The 25,025-nt window shown below is 44.8% G+C and overlaps 2 protein-coding genes across 3 annotated transcripts in view; both read right to left on the bottom strand.

Moving 5' to 3' along the window:
- The window catches only part of LOC137593437 (uncharacterized), a 215,649-nt gene that overhangs the window by 149,489 nt on the left and 41,135 nt on the right, over positions 1–25,025 (bottom strand). The window lies entirely within an intron of this gene.
- LOC137594121 (growth arrest and DNA damage-inducible protein GADD45 beta-like) lies at positions 21,024–21,774 on the bottom strand. The gene is made up of 4 exons (XM_068313388.1): positions 21,731–21,774; positions 21,527–21,628; positions 21,216–21,438; positions 21,024–21,137 (listed from the first exon to the last, which is right to left on the bottom strand). Exons 1-4 carry the CDS (start codon positions 21,772–21,774, stop codon positions 21,024–21,026), a joined length of 483 nt encoding a protein of 160 aa, XP_068169489.1.

Here is a 25,025-nt window from a genome sequence, read left to right on the forward strand (position 1 = left end):
GGGGGGAGGAGGGGGAACGGACGGAGGGCACAGAGGGCTGCAAGAGACAGGCTTGAGGAGGGATACATGGAACGAAGGGTGGACATTTAGAGAGGACGGCAACTTAAGGCGGACCACAGAAGGGTTAATCACTTTTTCAATGACATACGGGCCAACGAATTTGGGTGCCAGCTTACGTGACTCCACCTGGAGAGGGAGATCCCGAGAGGAAAGCCACACCTTCTGACCAGGTTTATAAGCAGGGGCTGGCTTACGACGCTTATCCGCAAGCTCCTGATTCCGAGTTGCCGTGCGGCGTAGAGCAGCTTGAGTGGTCTTCCACACGAGGCGGCAACGTCTGAGGTGAGCTTGGACAGAAGGTACAGAGACATCCCTCTCCTGGTCAGGGAACAGAGGCGGTTGGTAGCCCAGACAGGACATGAAGGGAGACATCCCAGTAGCAGAAGAGACAAGGGAGTTGTGTGCGTATTCAATCCATGGCAGGTATGTACTCCAGGAGGATGGATGGCGTGAGGTCACGCAACGCAAGGCAGACCCCAAGTCCTGATTCACCCGCTCTGCTTGTCCATTCGATTGTGGATGGTAACCTGAAGAGAGACTAACAGATGTCCCCAGAGCACGGCAAAAAGCTTTCCACACTTGAGATGTAAATTGAGGTCCTCTATCAGAGACTATGTCAAGGGGAATTCCATGCAACCTACATACATTATTGACGAGAAGGTTAGCAGTTTCTGTAGCAGAAGGTAATTTAGTTAGGGGAACAAAATGCACTGACTTGGAGAATCGATCTACTATTGTAAGTATACAGGTATTACTCTCTGAAGGAGGAAGATCCGTGACAAAGTCTATGGCGATGTGAGACCATGGCCTGCTGGGAATAGGGAGTGGGTGAAGGAGACCAGCTGGCTGCTGATGAGAGGACTTGCTGCGAGCACAAACAGTACAAGATGAAACAAAGGATCGAGTATCCTGCTTCATGGTGGGCCACCAAAACCTTTGTTGCAGAAATGAAAGTGTGCGGTTATAACCAGGGTGACAGGTAAGTTTAGATGAATGCCCCCATTGAAGAACTTTGGACCGGACAGAGTCTGGGACAAATAAACAATTTGGTGGGCCATTACCTGGGTCTGGCTGAGAGCGCTGAGCTTCCTGAACTGCCTTCTCAATCTCCCAGTGCAAGGACCCAATCATGCAGGCAGGCATGGTCACCGGGTAATCCACAATTTGTGCTGGAAGGAGAATGGTCTCAGGCCGAGAATCGGATTCATCAACAACTGACTGACGGGATAGAGCGTCTGGTTTAATATTCCGAGAGCCAGGCCGGTAGGTAAGGGTGAAGTTAAATCTCCCCATGAAGAGAGCCCATCTAGCTTGCCGAGAGTTTAACCTTTTAGCTGCCCGCAGGTAGGAAAGATTTTTATGGTCCGTCCAGATAATGAAGGGATGCTCAGCTCCCTCTAACCAATGACGCCATTCTTGGAGAGCCAAAACCACAGCTAACAGTTCTCTGTTACCAATATCGTAATTCCTTTCTGCTGGAGAGAGTCGGCGGGAAAAGAAAGCACACGGGTGAAGTTTTTGGTCCATAGCAGAGCGTTGAGAAAGGACGGCACCTACTCCAGAGTCAGAAGCATCAACCTCCACAATAAATTGCCTGGTGGGATCTGGGTGAGAGAGAACTGGAGCTGAAACAAAAAGAGTCTTAAGCATATTGAATGCAGCATCTGCTTCAGAGGACCACTTATATGGGATAGATGTGGAGGTGAGTTGGGTAAGAGGGGCTGCTTTCCTGCTGTAGTCTTTAATGAATCTGCGATAAAAGTTCGCGAAACCAAGAAAACGTTGGAGTTGTTTGCGGGTCTCAGGTCTCGGCCACTCGGCCACTGCTTGTACTTTTTCGGGGTCTGCTTTGACTTGACCCTGCTCAATAACAAAACCAAGAAAATTAACTGAAGTTGCATGAAACTGACATTTCTCGGCCTTAACAAAGAGTTTGTTTTCGAGCAGACGCTGAAGAACAGTGCGGACATGTTGTCTATGTTGCGGAAGGTCTTTGGAAAAAATCAGGATGTCATCTAAATAGACAAAAACAAACTTGTTGATCATGTCCTTGAGAACGTCATTAACTAATGTCTGAAAAACCGCAGGGGCATTGGTTAACCCAAATGGCATAACCTGATATTCAAAATGTCCAATAGGTGTGTTAAAGGCAGTTTTCCATTCATCTCCAGTTCTGATGCGAACAAGATGGTATGCATTCCTGAGGTCTAATTTGGTGAAAATGGTAGCCTGGTGGAGTGGCTGGAAAGCCGAGTCTATGAGAGGCAGGGGATACTTGTTTTTCACTGTAATTTCATTTAATCCACGATAATCAATACATGGGCGCAATGACTTGTCTTTCTTGTCAACAAAAAAGAATCCTGCAGCCAATGGAGACGATGATGGACGAATTAACCCAGCTGTTAATGAGTCTTTGATATACATCTCCATTGCTTCCCTTTCGGGGCGTGATAACTTGTACAGACGGCTTGAGGGCAAGGGGGCGCCAGGCAACAAGTCAATAGCACAGTCATATGGTCTGTGTGGGGGTAAAGACAGAGCCCCTTGCTTACTAAAAACCTCTCCTAAATCGTGATAATCCTCAGGAACTAGAGACAAATCTGGAGGACTGAGTGGTGGAGTAGGGGGTCGGACATTGGAAGTTACAGCCGAGTTGAGGCAATGGGAATGGCAAAAAATACTCCAGCTGGTTATCTTGTTAACTGCCCAATCAATGTGAGGGTTATGGATCTTAAGCCAGGGAAGACCAAGGACAACTGGGGCATCGGGGGAGCTGATAACCAAAAGTTGTATAGTTTCACTATGATTCCCAGACAGTAGGAGGGTTAAGGGCACAGTGCGGTGAGTAATTTTGGCTAGGGTGTGTCCATTTAATGCCTTAACATTGCGAGGTGCCTCAATTAAAACAGTGGGAATATTGGCTTGCTGAACTAAGGCTGCGTCAATGAAATTATCGTCTGCACCAGAGTCAATGAACGAGAAGACGGGAACAGACTCACTCAGCCAGAAGAGAGATGACGGGACTTGGAGGCGATCAGGGCAGTTGGACTGGGGAGAGGAGATTTGGCTCACCTTGACCTCTCCCCTCACTGGTGAGCCCTCTCTTTTGGCCGTTTCGGGCAGGTGCTTAATGTAGTGGCCGGCCTCACCGCAGTAAATGCACCGGCCCGATCTCCGGCGTCGTAGTCGTCCATCAGGAGAAAGGTGGGCTCGACCCAATTGCATAGGTTCCTCCGTAGGCAGTACTTCCAAAGGGTTAGACGGCACAGGAGAACTGGTTGGAACATTAAACACAGGCATTTGAGAAAAGATGTGGCCCCGAGGAGTAGGTGGACGATTGGCCTTCTCTCTGCGCCTCTCCCTAAGCCGGTTATCCAGACGGATAGTCAGAGTTATGAGCTCTTCAAGATTATTGGTTTCATCCCGGGCTGCCAATTCATCTTTAATATTCTCAGCTAATCCCTGTAAAAACACACCTTGGAGGGCCTCATTGTCCCATCCACTCTCAGCAGCCAAAATACGGAAGTCTATGGCATATTGGGCTACTGAGGAGGAACCTTGGCTAAGAGCTAGCAAACGCTTAGAAGCCTCCTTTCCTTTGACAGGATGATCAAACACTCTCCTCATTTCTCGGGAAAATACCACATATGATTGACATGTAGGTGAATTACTGTCCCACAAGGCCGTAGCCCATTGAGCAGCCTTGCCAGTAAGTAAACTTAGAATGAATGCAATGCGGGACTTACCTGAGTTGTATGTGGAGGGTTGTTGCTGGAACACCAGAGAGCACTGGAGGAGGAAGCGACCACAAGCGCCCAAATCACCAGAGTATCTCTCAGGAATGGGCATGAGGGGTTCCCGGGAGGAGGAAGGCTGAAGAGGTGGGCCCGATGGTGGTACAGCAGGGTCAGAAGAATTACTTGGTCCAGGAGAAGCAGCAGCAGCAGCAGCAGAGGAGGCGAGAAGAGCAGGGAGCTGGTTCATCTGGTTAGTGAGCTCGGAGATAGTTGAAGACAGGTCGTGAAGCTTCTCCACTACTCCCCGTAACGTCAGTTCATGTTGGCCCACAAGAATCCCTTGTGAGGACAAAGCTTGTTTAAAAGCGTCTAGGTCACTTGGGTTTGTCATGGCCAGATTGTTCTGTTACGGCACACTATAGAGTGGAACCCAATTAGTGACACCAGAGTCCAAAAATCCAAAAAGCTGCGTTTATTCAAACAAAAGCAGGCGGAGGACCACAGCACGTGTGTGGTAAAAGGAGGCAGCAGTAGGGAGACCAGAATCACCAACATCAAAATAGAGCAACAATCTGGCACTGTCTGCGTGGAGAGCTGGGTCTAAGAAGCCGGCTGATTGCAGATGGGATCCAGGTGAAGCTACTCCCAGGACGACTCCGCCCACACCCACACCTGTGAACACAAGACTAGGAGGAGAGGCTGGAGCAGTCACCAACACAGGGCGTGACACGATGAACTCATTACCAAAGCCGAACCTACGAAGAGTGAACAGTAGATGTGTCCAATCGACCCGGTCAAAAGCTTTTTCAGCGTCAAGTGAAATTACTACCTCATGTAATTTTGACTGGGCCGACTGGACCACATTAAATAGCCTTCTTAAGTTTGAGTAGGAGTGTCGGCCCTGGATGAATCCCGTTTGATCGGGTAAAATAATATCAGCGACCACTTTTTTTAAAGTGTTTTAACTAGAACCTTCGATAGAATTTTAAAATCCACATTTAGCATAGAGATAGGACGATATGATGAGCATAAAAGTGAATCTTTATCTTTCTTTGCCAATAAGGTGATCAAGGCTTGTCTCAGTGTCATGGGGAGAATCCTTAAGGAGAATGCTTCTTTAAACATTGCTTGAAGGTTGGTGCCAATTGGGGGGCAAATTGTTTATAAAATTCACATGTGAAACCATCAGGTGATTTATTGTTTTGCATAGCTTTTATAGCTGCGACAATTTCAGAGATTGAGATTTCTGCATTTAGTTTGGCGTTTTGGTCACTGGAAAGAGCAGGAAGGGTCAAATTGTCAAAGAAATTGTGAGGGAGGTCAGAGTCATCACTGCATTCTGGTGTATAAAGGTTGGAGTAGAACTGTAAAAAAGTGCTGTTTATGTCGTCATGGTCTGTCAATATGTCACCTGTGTGTGACTGAATCTTTGTGATCGAATGGGAGGCAGCTGCTTGACGGGCTTGCATGGCTAGTAGCTTGTCTGCTTTGTCACCGAATTCGTAAGTATTGTGCCTAGCCTTCATGATAAAACAAGTTGCCTCGTCAGTGGTTCTTCTTCTTTTCCTTTCGGCTTTTCCCTTCAGGGGTCGCCACAGCGAATCAATTTCCTCCATCTAGCCCTGTCCTTTGAATCCTCTTCTCTCACACCAACTACCTTCATGTCCTCCCTCATTACATCCATAAACCTCCTCTTTGGTCTTCCTCTAGGCCTCCTGCCTGGCAGTTCAAAACTCAGCATCCTTCTACCAATATATTCACTATCTCTCCTCTGGACATGTCCAAACCATCTCAGTCTGGCCTCTCTGACTTTATCTCCAAAACCTCTAACATGTGCTGTCCCTCTGATATGCTCATTCCTGATCCTATCCTTCCTGGTCACTCCCAGAGAGAACCTCAGCATCTTCATCTCTGCTACCTCCAGCTCTGTCTCCTGTCTTTTCCTCAGTGACACTGTCTCTAGACCAAACAACATCGCTGGTCTCACCACAGTTTTGTACACCTTTCCTTTCATTTTAGCTGAAACTCTTCTATCACACATCACACATCACACCTGACACTTTCCTCCACCCGTTCCATCCTGCCTGGACACGCTTCTTCACCTCTTTTCCACACTCTCCATTGCTCTGGACTGTTGAGCCTAAGTACTTAAAATCCTCCACCTTCTTGATCTCTTCTCCCTGTAACCTCACTCTTCCACTTGGGTCCCTCTCATTCACACACATGTACTCTGTCTTACTGCGGCTAACCTTCATTCCTCTCCTTTCCAGGACAAACCTCCACTTCTCTAGCTTCTCCTCCACCTGTTCCCTGCTCTCACTGCAGATCACAATGTCATCTGCAAACATCATAGTCCATGGAGATTCCTGTCTAACCTCGTCTGTCAGCCTGTCCATCACCATGGCAAACAAGAAGGGGCTCAGAGCTGATCCCTGATGCAGTCCCACCTCCACCTTGAACTCCTCTGTCACACCTACAGCACACCTCACCACTGTCTTACAGTCTTCATACATGTCCTGCACCGTTCTAACATACTTCTCTGCCACTCCAGACTTCCTCATACAATACCACAGTTCCTCTCTGGGCACCCTGTCATAAGCTTTCTCCAGATCTACAAAAACACAATGCAGCTCCCTCTGGCCTTCTCTGTACTTCTCTATCAACATCCTCAAAGCAAATACTGCATCTGTAGTACTCTGTTTTGGCATGAAACCATACTGCTGCTCACAAATGTTCACTTCTGCCCTTAGTCTAGCTTCCACTACTCTCTCCCATAACTTCATTGTATGGCTCATCAGCTTTATTCCTCTGTAGTTGCCACAACTCTGCACATCTCCCTTGTTCTTAAAAATGGGAACCAGCACACTTCTCCTCCATTCCTCAGGCATCTTCTCACTATCTAAGATCCTGTTGAACAACCCAGTCAGAAACTCTACCGCCACCTCTCCTAGACACTTCCATACCTCTACAGGTATATCATCAGGACCGACTGCCTTTCCACTCTTCATCCTCTTCAATGCCCTCCTCACTTCATCCTGACTAATCTTTGCTACATCCTGGTCCACAACAGTCACCTCTTCTAGTCTTTGTTCCCTCTCATTTTCCACGTTCATCAACTCTTCAAAGTACTCTTTCCATCTTCCCATCACACTACTGGCACCTGTCAATAGACTTCCATCCCTATCCTTAATCACCCTAACCTGCTGCACGTCCTTCCCATCTCTATCTCTCTGTCTTGCCAACCGGTATAGATCAGTCTCTCCCTCCTTACTGTCCAACCTAGCATACAAGTCATCATAAGCTTCTTGTTTGGCCTTTGCTACCTCTACCTTCACCTTACGCTGCATCTCCCTGTACTCCTGCCTACTCTCCTCAGTCCTCTCAGTGTCCCACTTCCTCTTGGCTAACCTCTTTCTCTGTATACACTCCTGTACCTCCTCATTCCACCACCAAGTCTCCTTATCTACTTTCCTTCCAGATGACACACCAAGTACTCTCCTACCTGTCTCCCTGATCACATTAGCTGTAGTTGTCCAGTCATCTGGAAGCACCTCCTGACCACCCAGAGCCTGTCTTAACTCCTTCCTAAAAGTCATACAACACTCTTCCTTTTTCAGCTTCCACCATTTCGTCTTCTGCTCTGCCTTTGCCCTCTTCATCTTCCTCACCACCAGAGTCATCCTACACACCACCATCCTATGCTGTTTGGCTACACTCTCACCTACCACTACTTTGCAGTCACTGATCTCTTTCAGGTTACACCGTCTACACAAGATGTAGTCTACCTGTGTGCTCCTACCGCCACTCTTATAGGTCACTCTATGTTCCTGCCTCTTCTGGAAGAAAGTATTCACTACAGCCATTTCCATCCTTTTTGCAAAGTCAACTACCATCTGTCCTTCTGCGTTCCTCTCCTGGATACCAAACCTGCCCATCACTTCCTCATCACCTCTGTTTCCTGCACCAACATGTCCATTGAAGTCTGCTCCAATGACAACTCTCTCACTTCTAGGCATGCTCTGCATCACTTCATCAAGGTCCGACCAGAATTTCTCCTTCTCCTCCAGCTCACATCCTACCTGTGGAGCATACCCGCTAACAACATTGAACATCACACCTTCTATTTCTAGCTTCAGACTCATCACTCTATCTGACACTCTTATTACCTCCAGGACATTCCTAACAAACTCCTCCTTCAAGATAACTCCTACTCCATTTCTCTTCCCATCTACACCATGATAGAACAACTTGAACCCTGCTCCTAAACTTCTAGCCTTGCTACCTTTCCACCTGGTCTCCTGGACACACAGTATGTCTACCTTCCTCCTCTGCATCATGTCAACCAACTCTCTACCTTTTCCCGTCATAGTTCCAACATTCAACGTCCCTACTCTCAGTCCTATACTCTTGGTGTTCCTCTTCTCTTTCTTCGTGCGAACGCACTTTCCTCCTCTCCTTCTTCGACCAACAGTAATCCAATTTCCACCGGCGCCCTGTAGGTCAACAGCGCCGATGGCGGTCGTTGTTAACCCGGGCCTCGACCGATCCGGTATGGAAGTCATAGGTTTGATTCGCATCTTTGATTTGGCAAAAGTTTTACGCCGGATGCCCTTCCTGACGCAACCCTCTGTATTTATCCGGGCTTGGGACCGGCACAATAAGACACTGGCTTGTGTCCTCTTGCGGCTACATTGCCTCGTCAGTGGTTAATAAGTGAAATTCTGTCTGTAGTCTTAAACGGTCTTTATACAAATCTGGAGTGGGAGTTTGAGCGTATTTTGAGTCAATGTCCAATAACTATTGAGAGATATCTTGCAGATTTCTTACCTTTTCTTTTCTAAGTGTAGAGGAGTAGGAAATGATTTGTCCTCGTATATATACTTTAAGGGTTTCCTATAATGTGGTGTATGAAATCTTGGGAGAGGCATTTGTCTCCAGGAAAAAAGTCAATTTGAGACGAAATGAAGTCTACAAATTTCTGGTCCGATAATAAAAGGTTAAGTCTCCAAATCCTGTTTGGAGGAGAGTGGTTTGGGAGTTCTAGGTCAAAATAAAGGATACTATGATCTGAAATTACAATACCGGTGTAGGAACATACTGTAATCTTGGGTAAGAGCCTGTTGTCAAGCAGGAAGTAATCTATACGTGTATAGGTGTGATGAGCATTGGAGAAAAATGAATAAGCTCTGGTATGGGGAGACTGAAGTCTCCAAACATCAGAAAGACCACATTGATTCATAAAATCATTTACTGCTCTGGCTGACCTGGTAAGATTCTGGGGTTTGATTGAAGACCTGTCGAGAGTGACATCCAGTACAAGGTTAAAATCCCCTCCTATTATAAGATATCCAGTATCAAATTTCGGGATAGTCAAAAACAGTCTTTCAAAAAAATTGTTGTCGTCACAGTTTGGTGCATATAGATTTACCAAGATTACAGGGTTGGCAAAAAGCTGTCCCACAACTATGATGTACTGCCCGTTGGGGTCGCTAATGACCTCCTGAGAGTGAGAAGAGATTTTTTTATTTATTAATATGGCCGTCCCCCGAGATTTTGCATTGAATTTAGAATCGCACAGTTGGTCGACCCAGCCTTTTTTAAGGCTGAGAATATTAGCATTGCAGAGGTGCGTTTCTTGTAAAAATGCAACATCCATGTTAGGCTGTTGTAGGTGAGACATGACTTTTTGTCTTTTGATTGGGTTGTTGACTCCAGGATATAAATTTGGTGGTATTACCCATCCTTTTATTGAGATCTGTACTCATGTATGTTCAGAAGGGATAGTAAATGAATAGTGTAGGTTGGAGGTGGTGTAGTGGTCCATGTCCGAGAGTATCGTGCTGACAAAAGGAGAACAGGAAAAAGGAGTAGACAGAAAATAAGAGGGGGCAAAAAAAGGATAAATAAACAGTATTGCATTCGTCATACATGTGTAACCTATATACCCTATCTCGAGGCTTGTGCTTCTACTTACTTTGCGCTTTGTTCTAGTCTGCACTTCAGGCTCTGTCTTGAAAGTGAAATGATTTCAGTGAAATACATAGAAAGGTAGAATTGTGTTTGGCGAATCACTTAAAACTAAGGTAAAGGACTTAAAGTAACTACATCAGGGAGTCTGTCCCTTGAACTTTAAACTTGAACCCAGAACAAATATATGGGAGTCATATGGGGAGAAGAGAGAAAATAAACAAATGGTCAATTTAGTTTGCTGTCATCGTGGTGGGTTATTGAAATAAACTGAGAAGTTACGTAGTGAGTCTTCACAGCTCTTACAGAAATTATGTGTTTTAAGTATATATCCTTGCCGCGCAATGTCCACAGGTGAAAAGCCCATTCTCCAAACAGAATCAGTTTAAATCCGGGCTAAGAGTGAGTGAATGAGTAAATAAAAGGAGTCGACTCAAGGTAGCGACTGATGATAAAAGCAATACAAAATGAGTATATAAAACAGATACAGTAAATAAAGTAACGCAATATAAGGAGACCTTAGTTATTAGGTTAATTGGTTGGTGTTATATACTTCAGGAATCTTCATGAAATCAATGGGATCGGTTCACTTACCAAATGACCCAGCAGGGTACAAAGAGAAAAAAAGAGGGATGTGACTCCGTTTTCCACCAACTTTGTAAGGGACTCACTCAGTTGGTTGTCTATGCTCCAAAAACGTGGCGGCTTCCGCGGGGGTGCTGAATTCGTGCCTGGATCCATCAGTGATTATGCGGTGTATGGCGGGGAAGCGTAGGCTAAACTGGAATCCCGCTCTCCTCAGTTCAGCTTTTATCGGGGCGAAAGCGGCTCTCCTCTTGGACACCTCGGCACTGTAATCTGGGTAGATGTGAATCGTGTTGCCCCTGAAGGCCAGAGATCCCTTTTCATGAGCGAGCTGCAGGATGCGCTGCTTCACTTGGAGGTGATGGATGCAGGCGATAAATGGTCGGGGCGCGCCGTCTTGTCTCCTCTGGACGGCCAGCCTGTGGGCTCTGTCTACAGTCGGGGTGCGTGAAAACGCATCGGGGCCGAAGACTTCTCCCAGGGAGGATTCAGGGAAAGAGCTCGGTTTGATGCCCTCGCTTCCCTCTGGTATCACTATCATACGAATATTACATCTCCTGGACCTGTTTTTGAGGTCATCCACCTTTTACTGCAGCTGCTCGTTTACTTTGGCGTAACTCTTGACCGTGGTCTCCAGAGTGGTCAGTCGCAAGTGCAAATCATTCATGGAAGTTTCCATGACTTGAATTGTTTGGTCATGTTTGGTTATGGCGGCGTGGTTGGCAGAAATTTGTGCTCTCAGGTTTTGAATTATCCGCTCCTCCATACCGGTGAGCTGTGTCATTATTTCTGTCAGCGACGGAGCCTGTAGGTCGGCCTCGCATGTGCTACTAGCTGGGCTTCTGCTAGTTAGTTGTTCGGGGGCTAACTTGTCGTCTTGTCCGCTGTCGTTTTTCTGACTTTTTACCTCTTTTGCCCATGGTTAGTTGGGAGCAGAATATGCCAGCCAGGGAGAGCTTTCAACAGCCGGTTGAAACACCAAGTTCCAAAAGAGCATGTAACACTACAAATATATCAAACTAAAATCGAAGATGACAGAGCCCTTCCGATTCACTGCCTACTCCATTGCTCGCCAAAACCGTAACCTTATTAGAGTATTCTTTATTCAGTTAAGTCATAAAGCAGCTTTTAGGAAAAGATGGAAACTGCAAAAAATAGAAGATGATTTGAAATTCACTCGGGGTGTGATCCAAAATTGATTTTCCTTCAAATTGTGTAGAAAACAGCAGAACACACCTCCTGTCCTGTGTGTGGCATTCTGGTTGGCAGGGGACGGGCCCTCCCGCAGCAGCTGGAGCCCATGGACAAGGACAACAGTTTCACTGGAGATAGGGAGGCATTTTATTTTGAAAACAAGGGTAACATTCCAATCAGGAACATGCCAACTCAAAGTAGAGAGGAACATTGCACCAGTGGGCCTTAAGCTCAGGTTCGAGAAATGTTAAAGCAAACACAAAGTAAGCCATCAACCACAAATGTTGCAGCTAGTCCAGCTAATCCACAAGCTCTGTGGCATATAAAAGAGGGAGTGTTAAAAACTGAAGAGGACGGAGAAACAGATGATGCACGTTGAACTTTATTTGAATTAAAAATGGCAATAATAGTGACAGAGAGCGAAAGACAGAGAAGGGATAGAGAGAGTGGACCGTGAGCAGTAGAGACTGAGAAAGGAACTAGAAGAAGTCAGACAAGGAAGAGAAGCAGAAGTTCTAAATGAGAGAGAGAGGATGTCAGTGGGCCCTGTTGGAAGGTCACGAGAGCAAAAGTAAGCTGATATGGAAGAAAGTGGAGGATGTTGAAGAAAGAGTAAAGTCAAGTAGGGAAAGAGAGGAGATGTTGCCACTTCAATGACAAATACCAAAATAAATTTACTGATTTAGAAACTGACTTTTGAAAAATACAGTTGTAATTCGCTCAAGCTCAACTGTCAATTAACAACATTAAAACCAAGACACAAAGGACTCCTTGTCCCAAACTGGACAGGAAGATGTGCACTTGTGAGTCTCATTTCTCCCATACAGATTTACAATGTGTCCAAGGCTGAGGTGAGGACATGGTCACACCTGAGCTCATACACCACGATGCTGGAGGATCGTCCAGTCTACACAGATGCTATTGGCATCCCACGTGGAGTTCCAGACGAGTATAAATTGACAAATCACATTGCAGGTGAGAATGAACGGTACATTGAGTCAGTAGCGCACCCTTGTGATGAAGGGAAGAAGATACCCCGCCACACACGCACAGTGGTAAGACTTATCGTCAGATGCCCCTGAGAATCGATTAGCAAGATGATTTTAGAGAATATAAACCGTTTATTTACTGATGTCAAAGGCATGGCTACAAAAAAAGCTGTCAGAACCGTGACAGGTCTGAATGGTGTGGGAGCAAAGACCGTTTGGACCATACGCCAGAGTCTTGTTTAATGTGCTGAGAGATGAATTCCCGACACCCCGTGGAAAAACCCCTGCCTCGTTCCCGGGACGGTAAGGAGGAACCATTGGTGTATTATGACAACTTCCTGGCAAATTGTCAGCAGCAACTGGAGTTCATCCCGCCAACAATGAGGTAACTGAGACACTGTTAAGAACAGCTCTCTTCAATGTTTTGGCACCTCCACTGAAGAACAAAGGTCCTACAGGTCTATTTGATGTAGGGCATTGTAAAGATAACCCTGACGTTGTTTTTGATGCACAAGTTGTTTGCAGAAAACAGTATCCATGGCCGGAAGCAGCCAAGGAGGGGATGGAGAGTACACTATGTGGACTGTGGGATGCTGGTGTTCTCACCTTGGTCAACCCCATTGAGGCCAGTTCAAAAAGCAGACGGAGTAAGTTATCGAATGGCACATGATTTGAGAGCCTGATCCACATAGGGTATTGACATCACTCTCACCTAAATTCAAATGGTGTACAGTTCTGGATTTGGCAAATGCTTTCTTTTACCTCCCTCTCCATCCAGATTCCAGAAAATACTTTGTGTTTTGGTACCATGGAGTCAAGCTGCAATACACCAGACCCCAGGATTTGAGAACAGCCCTGGAATCTTCAATCAAGCTTTGAAAAAAATGTTGTCTGACATGCAGTTACCAAAAGGTTGCGTTTTAGTACAATACGTGTACGATCTCTTATTGGCATGTGAGATACCGGAAATTTGTTTAGCAGCCACTGAGTGTTTATTGAGGAAATTGTTCTCATGTGGTTTTAAAGTGTCCAAACAGGAATTAGAGTGTTGCAGGAAGTCAGTTGCTTTCCTGGGACGTGTTGTGTCAGCACACGGCTCGGCAGTGTCCACGGCTCATCGCTCTGCTATCCTGCACCACCCGAGGCCTGAAGCGGTAAAAGACACGCTATCATTTTTGGGTTTGTGCAGTTACAGTCGACACTACAGCCCTTGTTTTATAGACGGCGGCTGCTTCAGCCACCCCCAATTCAGGCTCTGCGTTCCATCTGGATGTCTCTATCTCAGATGATATCACTAATGGAGTCCTGTACCAGAAGGTTGAAGGTAAGACACATTTTGATGTACTGCAGGGGCGGCGGTGGCTCAGCAGTAGAGCGGACGTCTTCCAACTAGACATCGCCCAGACATCAGCGGTTCGATTCCCGCTCCCGCCAGACATCCGACATCAGAGTGTGAGCTGACAGAGGGAGGTGTCAGCTCACCTCCAGGCCACTGCCGAGGCACCCTTGATCGAGGCGCCCTTGAGCAAGGCGCCGTCCCCTTACAAGTTGCTCAATTGGGGCGCTACCAGAACTGGCTGCCCTTCACTGTCTGCCTCCCAATGTACTGTTTGCTGTGTTCACTAACTGCATGCTCACAGGCCCCTTGTGTGTATACCTGTATGGTATACAAAGACATGTATACAGTAGAGTGAAAAAAGTAATTTCCCCGTTAAGGGGATAAATAAAGGTTGATCTTCTTCTTCTACTGTAGTGCTCGTCTTGACCCCATTGAGAGTAGACAGCCGCCTTGCGCCAAATTTCCGGCAGACCTTGCCATATTGATAACCAAAACAGCACACATAGTCCGAGGCCACCCACTTATCATTCTCACAGAACATTCAGTCACATCGTTTGTTGCGTCTCAGGCCTTCACCACGTCTGCTTTGCAACAAACTAGATTATTTAAGATTGTTCAAGCTACTAACATCCAGTACATCCATTCCAGCGTCAACATGGCGGAGTCATGGTGAGAATGCCACAGTCTCCTACACCTACGTAACCTCATACAAAGGAGGTGCTTATGTTACACTCCGGAAAAAGGGGGTAATTAAAATCACCAACAAGCGATGCCGTTTTCTTAATCCAGGTGTATAGTTTTAATTTTTCATTCATCCATATGACGCTCGCCAACTTCTTCGTCTCTCTTTCGCTCTCCTTCTCTTTTTTCTCACCAAACCTCGCGAAACTCTCCAGTCTGGTCGCAGACCAAACCAATCCATTTTTGCATGTACAGATCTAGACATTTGCAATCTAAACAGATATCATTGCATAAAACAGGCTGTCATATTGCAATAAAAACACTCCTGGAATGAATAAAAAATCAAAATAACATTGTTTTGTTTTCAAATAACAAATAAAGACAATGAAATAAACATCGATCATTACCATGTTCTTACACTGTGATAAACCCAAAATCAGTTAAAGTAATAAACATTCTTATCATATTTGTTCAGTTCTCTTTATACAAACTATGACCATATCATCAATTAAACAGTTCAATCTTCCTAATGTAGATCAATAAACACATATGCACATGTATGCTTTACCATTTGTACCATTTGTACCATAACAGCATTTCTAAAATATTGGACTATTATTATCTGTTTTGCTTTTTCTTAACCCAAATCCTATCTCGTCTTTATCTAAATTCTGCTTTATCTAATCCATTTTGCCTGACCATGTTGTTATATTTACTTTAGCATTTCAATATTCAGCTACAAGCTATTACACCCTATTATCATCTATTATACACTATTACATATTAGTACCTACTCACTGTTACACACTATTACACTAACCCATCAGCAGTCCGCCTCCCCGGAAGAATTGAATCTTTGACGCCTTATAGTGTGGCCTCTTTCGAGGCCAAGAGGAGGAATGAAGAGATATAAATACATGCTATTCATTATTTTGGTGGCAGGTGTCAGTATTTAGTTTTAAACATGCAATTAACTTTTCTACCAACTTTTCTCCTTAAATTTACACACACTTGAACTCATCTAATTTGACACACACACACACACACACACACACACACACACACACACACACACACACACACACACACACACACACACACACACACACACACACACACACCCAAGGTAACAATTACATTTATGGAAGTTTTCACACATATGGGGTGATCAGGATGTAGGCAGGATTGTTTACAGGATGAAACCAGAAACTGCGCCGGGAAGATGTGGCCGAAAACCACCTGTCACGATGTGATTGGACCAGAAGACACCACATCCCCTCATGCATATTCCTCATCTGAATTGTTTAAATTTGACTGGGCTGAGATAGAATTTGCTCTTCTTCAGCTGCGTCTGATGTAACACCCGTGTATTACCGGCGAGAGCCCGGATTTCAGTATTAGACTTGTTGTCAGAAATAAACTTATCAAACTTATAAAGATTGGTTAAGTCTCCTACTTTACCTCAATAACAAGAACCCACGGAATAAAGACTTTGCTTCAACATTGATTGTAAATTTTAAGCAATGGAAACCTCACCACACCACACTTCCATATCATGGATCATTCACAGGTTAGCTTGCTCATAGATCAAAATGAGCAGGCTGGAAAGTATTGCCTTATTCAGGGAAGGACACTCTGATGATCGATGAGCAGCTACATAGATGAAGCGGTGGGTTTATGTTGTCGCAAAATGTATATAACAGCAACTGTATGGTTAATGTGACTTATGAACCATAATCTATGTTAGTAATTGGTGAATGACAGTTATTTGATCTTAATTTTGGAACATCATGTGTAAAGAATTATCTTCAGGTGAAAAATGCTGCCTTTTAGGGCAGTACTCCAGCAGCAAGGAATGGAAGACCTCCAGCTGTCCAGTGTGGCAGAAGTCCACAAGACCATGCAAGTCTCTCAGCAGGTACTCGTCGTACATGACATCCTGAAACAATCCGACAGAACAATATGCATTTTAAAACAAAACAAGATATTACAAAGTGATAACGCTGAATAGCAGCATCTACTGATATTGAAATCACTTTTTAAGATATTTTCATCAGTCTGGTTGACTGAGACTGTTATAGCATATACCTTATTGAACTGATTTTTTGTTAGTCCTTGTCACTTTATAAGTAATAACATGATTAATATTATAATAATATTATATTACTTACAAAAAGTGCTTTGTGAGCTGCAGAGCCCTTCTTGATCCATTTGGTACGGCGAGCTTCATCATCAGGGAAGGGAAGATGAGCACGTCTAGTAAACATGTCCCCGTCCTGCCCATTCCAAGAATGTCAATTGACCACATGATGCTCTATGGAGAGGTACATTTCCTTGAGTAGGTTGACATCTCCATTACATTGTGCTGCTGCCAACCATACATGATTGGTGATGCATGGTATCCACTTGAACAGTTTCCCACAACCCTTTTTATTGGCAGCTTCTGTCAACCGTTTCAGCAAGGCTTCAACAAAGTGCCACACATCGTATTGATGCTTGACGTTGGGATACTGCTTTCTCATACAAGCCTCAATACCCAGATGTCTGTCAGTTACAATTGTGTCAACTTTGACATTCTGTTGTAGAAGGTTGTCACGGGTTCGTTGCAATCCAGCTTTCTCCATAGCTGTGGAACTTGTGACATCCGTCACTTGGATGACTGTGAAGCCTGCCACACAGTCAGTTGTAGAGTCAAGCAGTGTATACGTCCCGTATTTTGCTCTGTACCCGGGCGAGTCACACCGCCCATCGCCTGACATCACTGTCTTCTCCTGCTCTAGAAGCAAACCAAGGACTCGTTTCTGCTCCTCATTCCAGGTGTCCCAAATCTGTGGGAGAAGGTGTGACCTCTGCACATTGAAGTATGTTTGGAGTGATGGTACTTGGAAGTTTGTACATTGAGCCAAGTGGTGAATTTTCCCATAGCTGTTTCCTGAAAACAGGGTAGCAGCAGGCAGGAGGATGTTAATGCTAGACATTCTGTTCAGCACAGGAGACGATCTCCATGTGAAGTTGCAGTGTTTCATACAGGTGGTTACAAAAATGGCTTGTGCACCTCTGTATTTGAGGTCAGAATGCACCACAGGAGCTCCACACAGTTGGCAGTGGGTGAACAATTGTTTTAGGTTCCCCACAAATACAATAACTTTTGTTTTTTTTACCAACATGTTTGTGTTTGGTGTGTAGCGTGAAGATGTCATATTCACAGAAATGTCAGCAAAAGATGCATTTGATTCATCCAAAGTGTTGCTGTAGATGAAGGGTCATGGGGGTCCCCAGGTTCAGGCTCACTCTCTGAATCTGAAGGAAGAAAGAGATTGCTATCAAAAGATAACGTCCTGTGGAAATAACTGTGGTCAGGCTCTACAGGTGACAGGTTGCCAAAAGTGTTAGGATGCAGACTTTGATTGGCTGTGATTAGGGAAGACTGATGGGTAACTTTGTTTGGTGGGGGTGGCTGAATTGAGCTGCACTGGGTGGATGGTTCACAGATGGATGACGGGTGGTGACAATGCTTCAAAGACCTCCTTAATTCCGGCGACACGCCTTCCCATGAGGAAGCAGAGTCTGGGTTCTCTGAGGCGGGCTCTCCTATCTCTGGGGTTGAGGTCACCGAGGTGGTTAAAAGCCCCTCGGGGGCCCCGGGGGTGGATGAGATCCCCCCGGAGTCCCTAAAGGCTCTGGATGTTGTGGGGCTGTCCTGGTTGACACTCCTCTGCAACATCGCGTGGACATCGGTGACAGTGCCTCTGGATTGGCAGACTGGGGTGGTGGTCCCCCTTTTTAAGAAGGGGGACCGGAGGGTGTGTTCAGACTACACGGGGATCACACTCCTCAGCCTCCCTGGAAAGGTCTATTCAGGGGTTCTGGAGAGGAGGGTCCGTCGGGAAGTCGAATCTCGGATTCAGGAGGAGCAGTGTGGTTTTCGTCCTGGCCGTGGAACAGTGGACCAGCTCTACACCCTCCGCAGGGTCCTTGAGGGGGCATGGGAGTTCGCCCAACCAGTCTACATGTGTTTTGTGGACTTGGAGAAGGCGTTCGACTGTGTTCCTCGGGGGGTTCTGTGGGGGGTGCTTCGGGAGTATGGGGTACCGGACCCCTTGATAAGGGCTGTTCGGTCCCTGTACGACCGATGTCAGAGTTTGGTCCTCATTGCCGGCAGTAAGTCGGATTCGTTTCCAGTGGGGGTTGGACTCCGCCAAGGCTGCCCTTTGTCACCAATTCTGTTCATAACTTTTATGGACTTACCGATTTACCGGTCAATTTACGTTCCTACTCTCACCTATGGTCACGAGCTGTGGGTCGTGACCGAAAGAACGAGATCGGAGGAAATAAGTTTCCTCCACAGGGTGTCCAGGCTCTCCCTTAGAGATAGGGTGAGGAGTTCGGTCATCCGGGAGGGACTCAGAGTCGAGCCGCTGCTCCTCCGCATCGAGAGGAGCCAGATGAGGTGGCTCGGGCATCTGGTCAGGATGCCTCCTGGACGCCTCCCTGGTGAGGTGTTCCGCTCACGTCCTACCGGGAGGAGGCCCCGGGGACGACCCAGGACACGCTGGAGAGACTATGTCTCCCGGCTGGCCTGGGAACGCCTTGGGATTTTCCCGGAGGAGCTGGACAAAGTGGAAGAAGATGGATGTATAAATAAATAAATAAATACATTAATAAATAAATATAAGCTGAAATATATGAGGGTTTGCAAGTATTAAAATTAAGATTAAGATTAAAGATTAAATCACTTTAATGTTCACACAATTGGGAAATTAATAATTTTTAAAATAATATCCTAATGTTAAAAAACTTTGACTTCATTTTTTCAAAACATCTTAAACGTTAAAGTAAAAATAAAAAGGAGTTAGAAACGTTTTACTATGGAGCTTTTAGGATTCGAGACCAAGAAAAAACAAGATTCAAACATATCAAAACACAATTGAAGAATGAAAGAACGTTCAAATCCTCCAGGACGATCCTGATACAACCAGCAGGTGGCGCCAAAGCACCAGAGAAACACGTTTCACTTCCTTGGTTCACAGAAATGTTTGAATTCGTTTGAAAGTTTCTAAATCAAACGTTTCTGTGACCCAAGGAACTGAAACGTTTTTCTCTGGTGCTTTGGCGCCACCTGCTGGTTGTATCAGGATCGTCCTGGAGGATTTGAACGTTCTTTCATTCTTCAGTTGTGTTTTAATCTTGTTTTTTGTTCGTCGATAATCCTAAAACCTCCAGGAGAAAAACGTTTCTAACTCCTTTCTATTTTTTACTTGAAAGTTTTAGACGTTTTGAAGGAATGAAGTTAAAGTTCGTTGACATTAAAGTAGTTTTACAGAATCCCGTGAAGGTCCAGTGGCAGAAACAGACATCACGGGCCGTGGGAGGGGGCTGGGGAACACTCTGTGGAGAAGGAACGTGTCAACACATCTATGACATGTTCTAGATCAGGGGGGTCAAACCCATTTTCACTGGGGGCCACATCAGCATAACGGCTGTCCTCAAAGGGCCAGATGTAACTAATAAATGTAACTCAATGTAATCTAAAATAAAGGAAACTTCTTCATGTGAAATAACTCTGAATTTATTACTTTTTCAAGTAACAGTTACACAGAAAAACATGTTTGCTTGTTGTTCTATTATATTTGTTCTATTATATTTGTCAGGTTATGAAACCCAAAGAACTCCATCAATCAAGGATCAAAACTATGCCAGTGCATAAAGGAAAACGGGTCCTGGAACGACCCGGACTGATCTACTACCTCCCCCAGTCCACCAGGCGTGATGACCCACGACCCGCATTCCACACCGACAGAGACAAAAGGTTTCAGTGCGTTAGTCTGACCCCTGTGGCTCCATCAAACACACACTCTCATCACCTCGGACCCCCCAAACGGTGGAGTGACGTGAAGATCTGAATGAACAACTTAGTCTAGAAGATGACGTCACTCTACGGGTCAGGGTCCAAGAGTCGGAAAGCACTTTGTTCATTTTCAAGCATTCATTCCGACATCAGAACAGAACCGATCAACACGTGGATTCTACCAATCAGATCAGGATGTGTTCCAATCAGCTGGTGATCGATCAGTCTGTCTGTCAATGCAGGCAACAAGAAGTGATGGGAGAACGTGACGTCACGTCAGTGGATGAGGTCAGAAGGCTGCAGCTCAGGTGACCTCGTGCAGTTCCTCCGTTGGTGGATCAGTCGGGTCACGTGACTGCAGGTCCATCAGGTGACATCAGCGAGGGTCTCTCCTCTCTGCGGGACCGGGACCTCCCGCGCACTCATCCTGTCCTCCTCTTCCAGAACCGGTCCGGACCGGCGGGTCGAGCCCGCATCAGTCACCCGATCAGGCGGCGGAAGTCTCCGGTTCGGTCCGGTCCCGTCTCAACGCCCGTCGGTCTCCTGCGGTAGGAGGCCGGCTGCGTGGCCCGGTCCCACTCGTTCTCCCCGCTGACAGCGGTCCAACTCGGGTCCGGTTCGGCTCAGCCGTCCTGGAGGTCCAGGTGTGGAACCCACAGGCTGCAGCAGCGGTTCTCCTCGAAGAAGCTGCCGATGTTCTCCAGGGCCGGACACCGGAGCGGCTGCACCGGGGGGTTCTGCAGAACACGGAGGAGAGGGCGGTGACACTCCCGGACAGCCGTGACGTCACCACCGTGGAGCCGAGCTGGACTTACCGTGACCAGGATGCAGTGCAGGTCCCGGGGCTCGTCGCCGTCGCTGTCCCCGGTGTCCCGCTCCAGGACCCGGGCCAGCCGTCTCACGCCGGACACCCTCAGGATGTTGATGTCGTTCTCGCAGCAGAACGCCTGCAGCAGCGTGACGTGGATCTGCAGCGCCACGTCATCTTCATCCTCCTCATCCATGGCGAGGACGCACAGAACCACACTGTCCGGATCTCTGCGGGGGGGGGAGAGGAGCCAGGCCGGCTTGGTGTCAGGCTTTCAGGAGAACATCAGGAAACCGCGCTAAAGACAGAGACACTCACGCAGTCAGGAGTTTCGCGGACTCGTGGACTCCCAGCGTGACGCGGTCCTTCTGCTGAGCCGCGACCAGCAGCTCCTCCAGAGCCGGACGCAGCGTCTCCATCCTGCAGACACAGCGGAGGTCAGGAACCCGCAGAAAGAGCGCACAGCTCTGCGCCAAACACCGACGTTCTCTCCAAGAAAGCAGCTGAGCGTCGTTAACCTACCTGTTCTCGTTGCTGGTGGAGCCAACGACCTCCTCCAGAGTCATGGTCAGGTCGCTCCAACAGTCCGGCAGATAATCCACGGGAGGGACTGATGCCCACGGCGGAGAGGCTGCTGTCCCGCTAAAATCCCGGAATCGAGTCCGAACGAGCGTCGATCCGGATCGGTGCAAAGATCCTTCAGAGTCTGTGAAAAGAGGAGCAGAGGCTCAGGTCCGGTCCGGGATGCGGGTCTCACAGATCTGCTGCAAACTGCTGAGACGCTCCACCTGGAGCCGCTCTAAGCGGCAGGTGTGGCCCCGCCCCGCCCAGCCGCTCGCTCTCTGATTGGCTGTCCCGGCCTCACCTGGACACGCTTCCTGTTTACCATCGTTCTGTTCACCTGAGTGTGAAGATGAAACCAATCAATAGACCAATCGATACCGGTCAACACGAAGACAGAAAACAAATCGCTGCTTTAATAGTTTCAATAAAGAAACTTTGAGTTTAATGAAGAGGAAAAAAATCACTTCAAACTGAAATAAAAATGAATTTAGGGAATAAAAGATTTATGAAAGTATAAAAACACTGAAAGGGTTAAAACTAAACTTTAAATATTGGGAAAATTTCAAAGAGAAATTCAAACGTAAAATTTTAAATTTAAAACATGGAATTCTGTGAAATTACTTTACAAATTGAGGCTTCATTTTTCTTTAATAACTCCTTAAACTCCTAAATTACTGAAAAAATTTTTAAACTTGAATCCAAGAACGGAAACTTCAAAAAAGTCGAAAAACTAAATAAAATAAAAAGATAGAACTGACCTGGAAAAGGTTTAAAGAAAAAGTCAAATTTAACAGAAAAGTTTTAAACTTTTAAAAGTTGAAGTTGAGTCATTTCGTTTTTAAATGTGAGGGTTTCGTTTCTGTGTGAAACGACTCATGGTTGTCATTAATAAAGTTTTGTGTGAGTGTGAAGATAATGAAATACATCAGGACATGACCCCCGAAATCTTTCACTGTTTTTTAGACTTTCTTGTAGTTTTCGGTCTTGGATTCAAGTTTAAAACATTTTTTTCAGTAATTTAGGAGTTTAAGGACGTATTTCAGTAAAAATGAAAGCAGTTATCTGCTCCTCACAATAAAACCTCAATCTTTAAACAAATGACAAGGAATTTAATGTTCTAAATTTAAATTTCTCCTTCTTAATTATCGTCTTTAACTTTTCCCAACATTCAAACTTTACCTTAAAAAAAAAATCACTTCAAACTGAAATAAAAATGAATGTAGGGAATAAAAGATTTATGAAAGTATAAAAACACTGGAAGGGTTAAAACTAAACTTTAAATATTGGGAAAATTTAAAAGAGAAATTCAAACGTGAAATTTTAAATTTAAAACATTGAATTCTGTGAAATTACTTTACAAATTGAGGCTACATTTTTCTTTAATAAGTCCTTAAACTCCTAAATTACTGGAAAAAAAATTAAAACATGAATCCAAGAAAAGAAACTTCAAGAAAGTCTAAAGACAAAGAAAGATTTCTAGATAGAGTCACTTTGAATTAAGGAGCAAAATAAATTTTAGATTAAAGAACTGACCTGAAAAAGATTTTATGGAAAAAATCAAATTTAAGAGAAAAGAAAAGTTTTAAACTTTCAAAAGTTGAAGTTGAGTCATTTAGTTTTTAAATGTGAGGGTTTAGTTTCTGTGCGAAACGACTCATAGTTGTCATTAATAAACTTTTGATTGTGTCATTGATTCACAATCAGTAGATCATCAGTCATGTGATCAACATAAAAACAACACAACAATAGATTAATAGAAAACAGAAACTGATTCTATTCAGTTTGAATGAATTCAGACGATCCTCCTCAGGTATGAAGACATGATTCTATTCAGTCATTCGTGTTCGGGGCCTTCAGCCAATCACAGTTCAGAGATTACAATTAAAACGCCCACAGGTCATGTGACTTGTGCATCAGATCCTTTCATGGACAGATTTCCATATTTGGAAATGCAGGATGAAAGTTTCTGATGGAATAATATGCAATGCATTATTTTATTGATCAATGATCAATCAATAAAGTTCTTTTCCTGCCTCAACCTTTAGATTTCAATCCACACAACAAAGAGTGTGAAGATAATGAAATGCATCCAGGACACGAGCTGCCGGTCCTGGGGCCCCGGTGCAGGGGCCCATCCTTTACCCCCCAGAACCCACTTCAGGTGTCATCGTCTCTGTTTGATCGACTTGTTCACCCTTTGATATAGAAATGATCGATATGTGTCCTCCGTTGAAGGAACTGATTATTAGTCACTGTATTTAAAATGAACCTCATCAGCGCAGTAACTTGAATCGAGTTTGTTATTCTAATTATTTCTGATTAAAACGGATTTTCGTTCTAAAATAAATCATTTTGTGTCCAGACATGAATAATTTATGAACAAAATGTTGTTTTTGTCTGTTGTTGTCTGCATTTGACATAAAACCACAGCGATGATTTATTATTAGACCACAGCCGATGAAGGCCGGTCCGTGAAAATAATGTCAGAGATGAAACCGGTCCGTGGAGCAAAAAGGGTTGAGTCCAAGACTTGTTTTATTCCTTAATTCAAAGCGACTCTATTTAGAAATCTTTCAGTCTTTTTATAATTTTATACTTTCATTCATCTTTTATCTCTAAATTCAACTTCAACTTTGAAAGTTTAAAACTTTTCAGTTAAATTTGACTTTTTCCATTAAATCTTTTTCAGGTCATTTCTATCTTTAAACTAAACTTTGTTTTTGCTTTCTTAATTCAAAGAGACTCTATTTAGAAATCTTAGACCCACTTCAAACTGAAAAAAATATTTAATTTAGGGAAAAAAAGATTTATGAAAGTATAAAAGTACAAAACCACAGAAAGGGTTAAAGGTAAAGTTTGAATGTTGGGAAAAGTTAAAGACGATAATTCAGAAGGAGAAATTTAAATTTAGAACATTAAATTCCTTGTCATTTGTTTAAAGATTGAGGTTTTATTGTGAGGAGCAGATAACTGCTTTCATTTTTACTGAAATACGTCCTTAAACTCCTAAATTACTGAAAAAAATGTTTTAAACTTGAATCCAAGACCGAAAACTACAAGAAAGTCTAAAAAACAGTGAAAGATTTCGGGGGTCATGTCCTGATGTATTTCATTATCTTCACACTCACACAAAACTTTATTAATGACAACCATGAGTCGTTTCACACAGAAACGAAACCCTCACATTTAAAAACGAAATGACTCAACTTCAACTTTTAAAAGTTTAAAACTTTTCTGTTAAATTTGACTTTTT

This window comes from Antennarius striatus, chromosome 4 (genome assembly GCF_040054535.1).
Source record: "Antennarius striatus isolate MH-2024 chromosome 4, ASM4005453v1, whole genome shotgun sequence".
Classification (NCBI taxonomy): Eukaryota; Metazoa; Chordata; class Actinopteri; order Lophiiformes; family Antennariidae; genus Antennarius; species Antennarius striatus.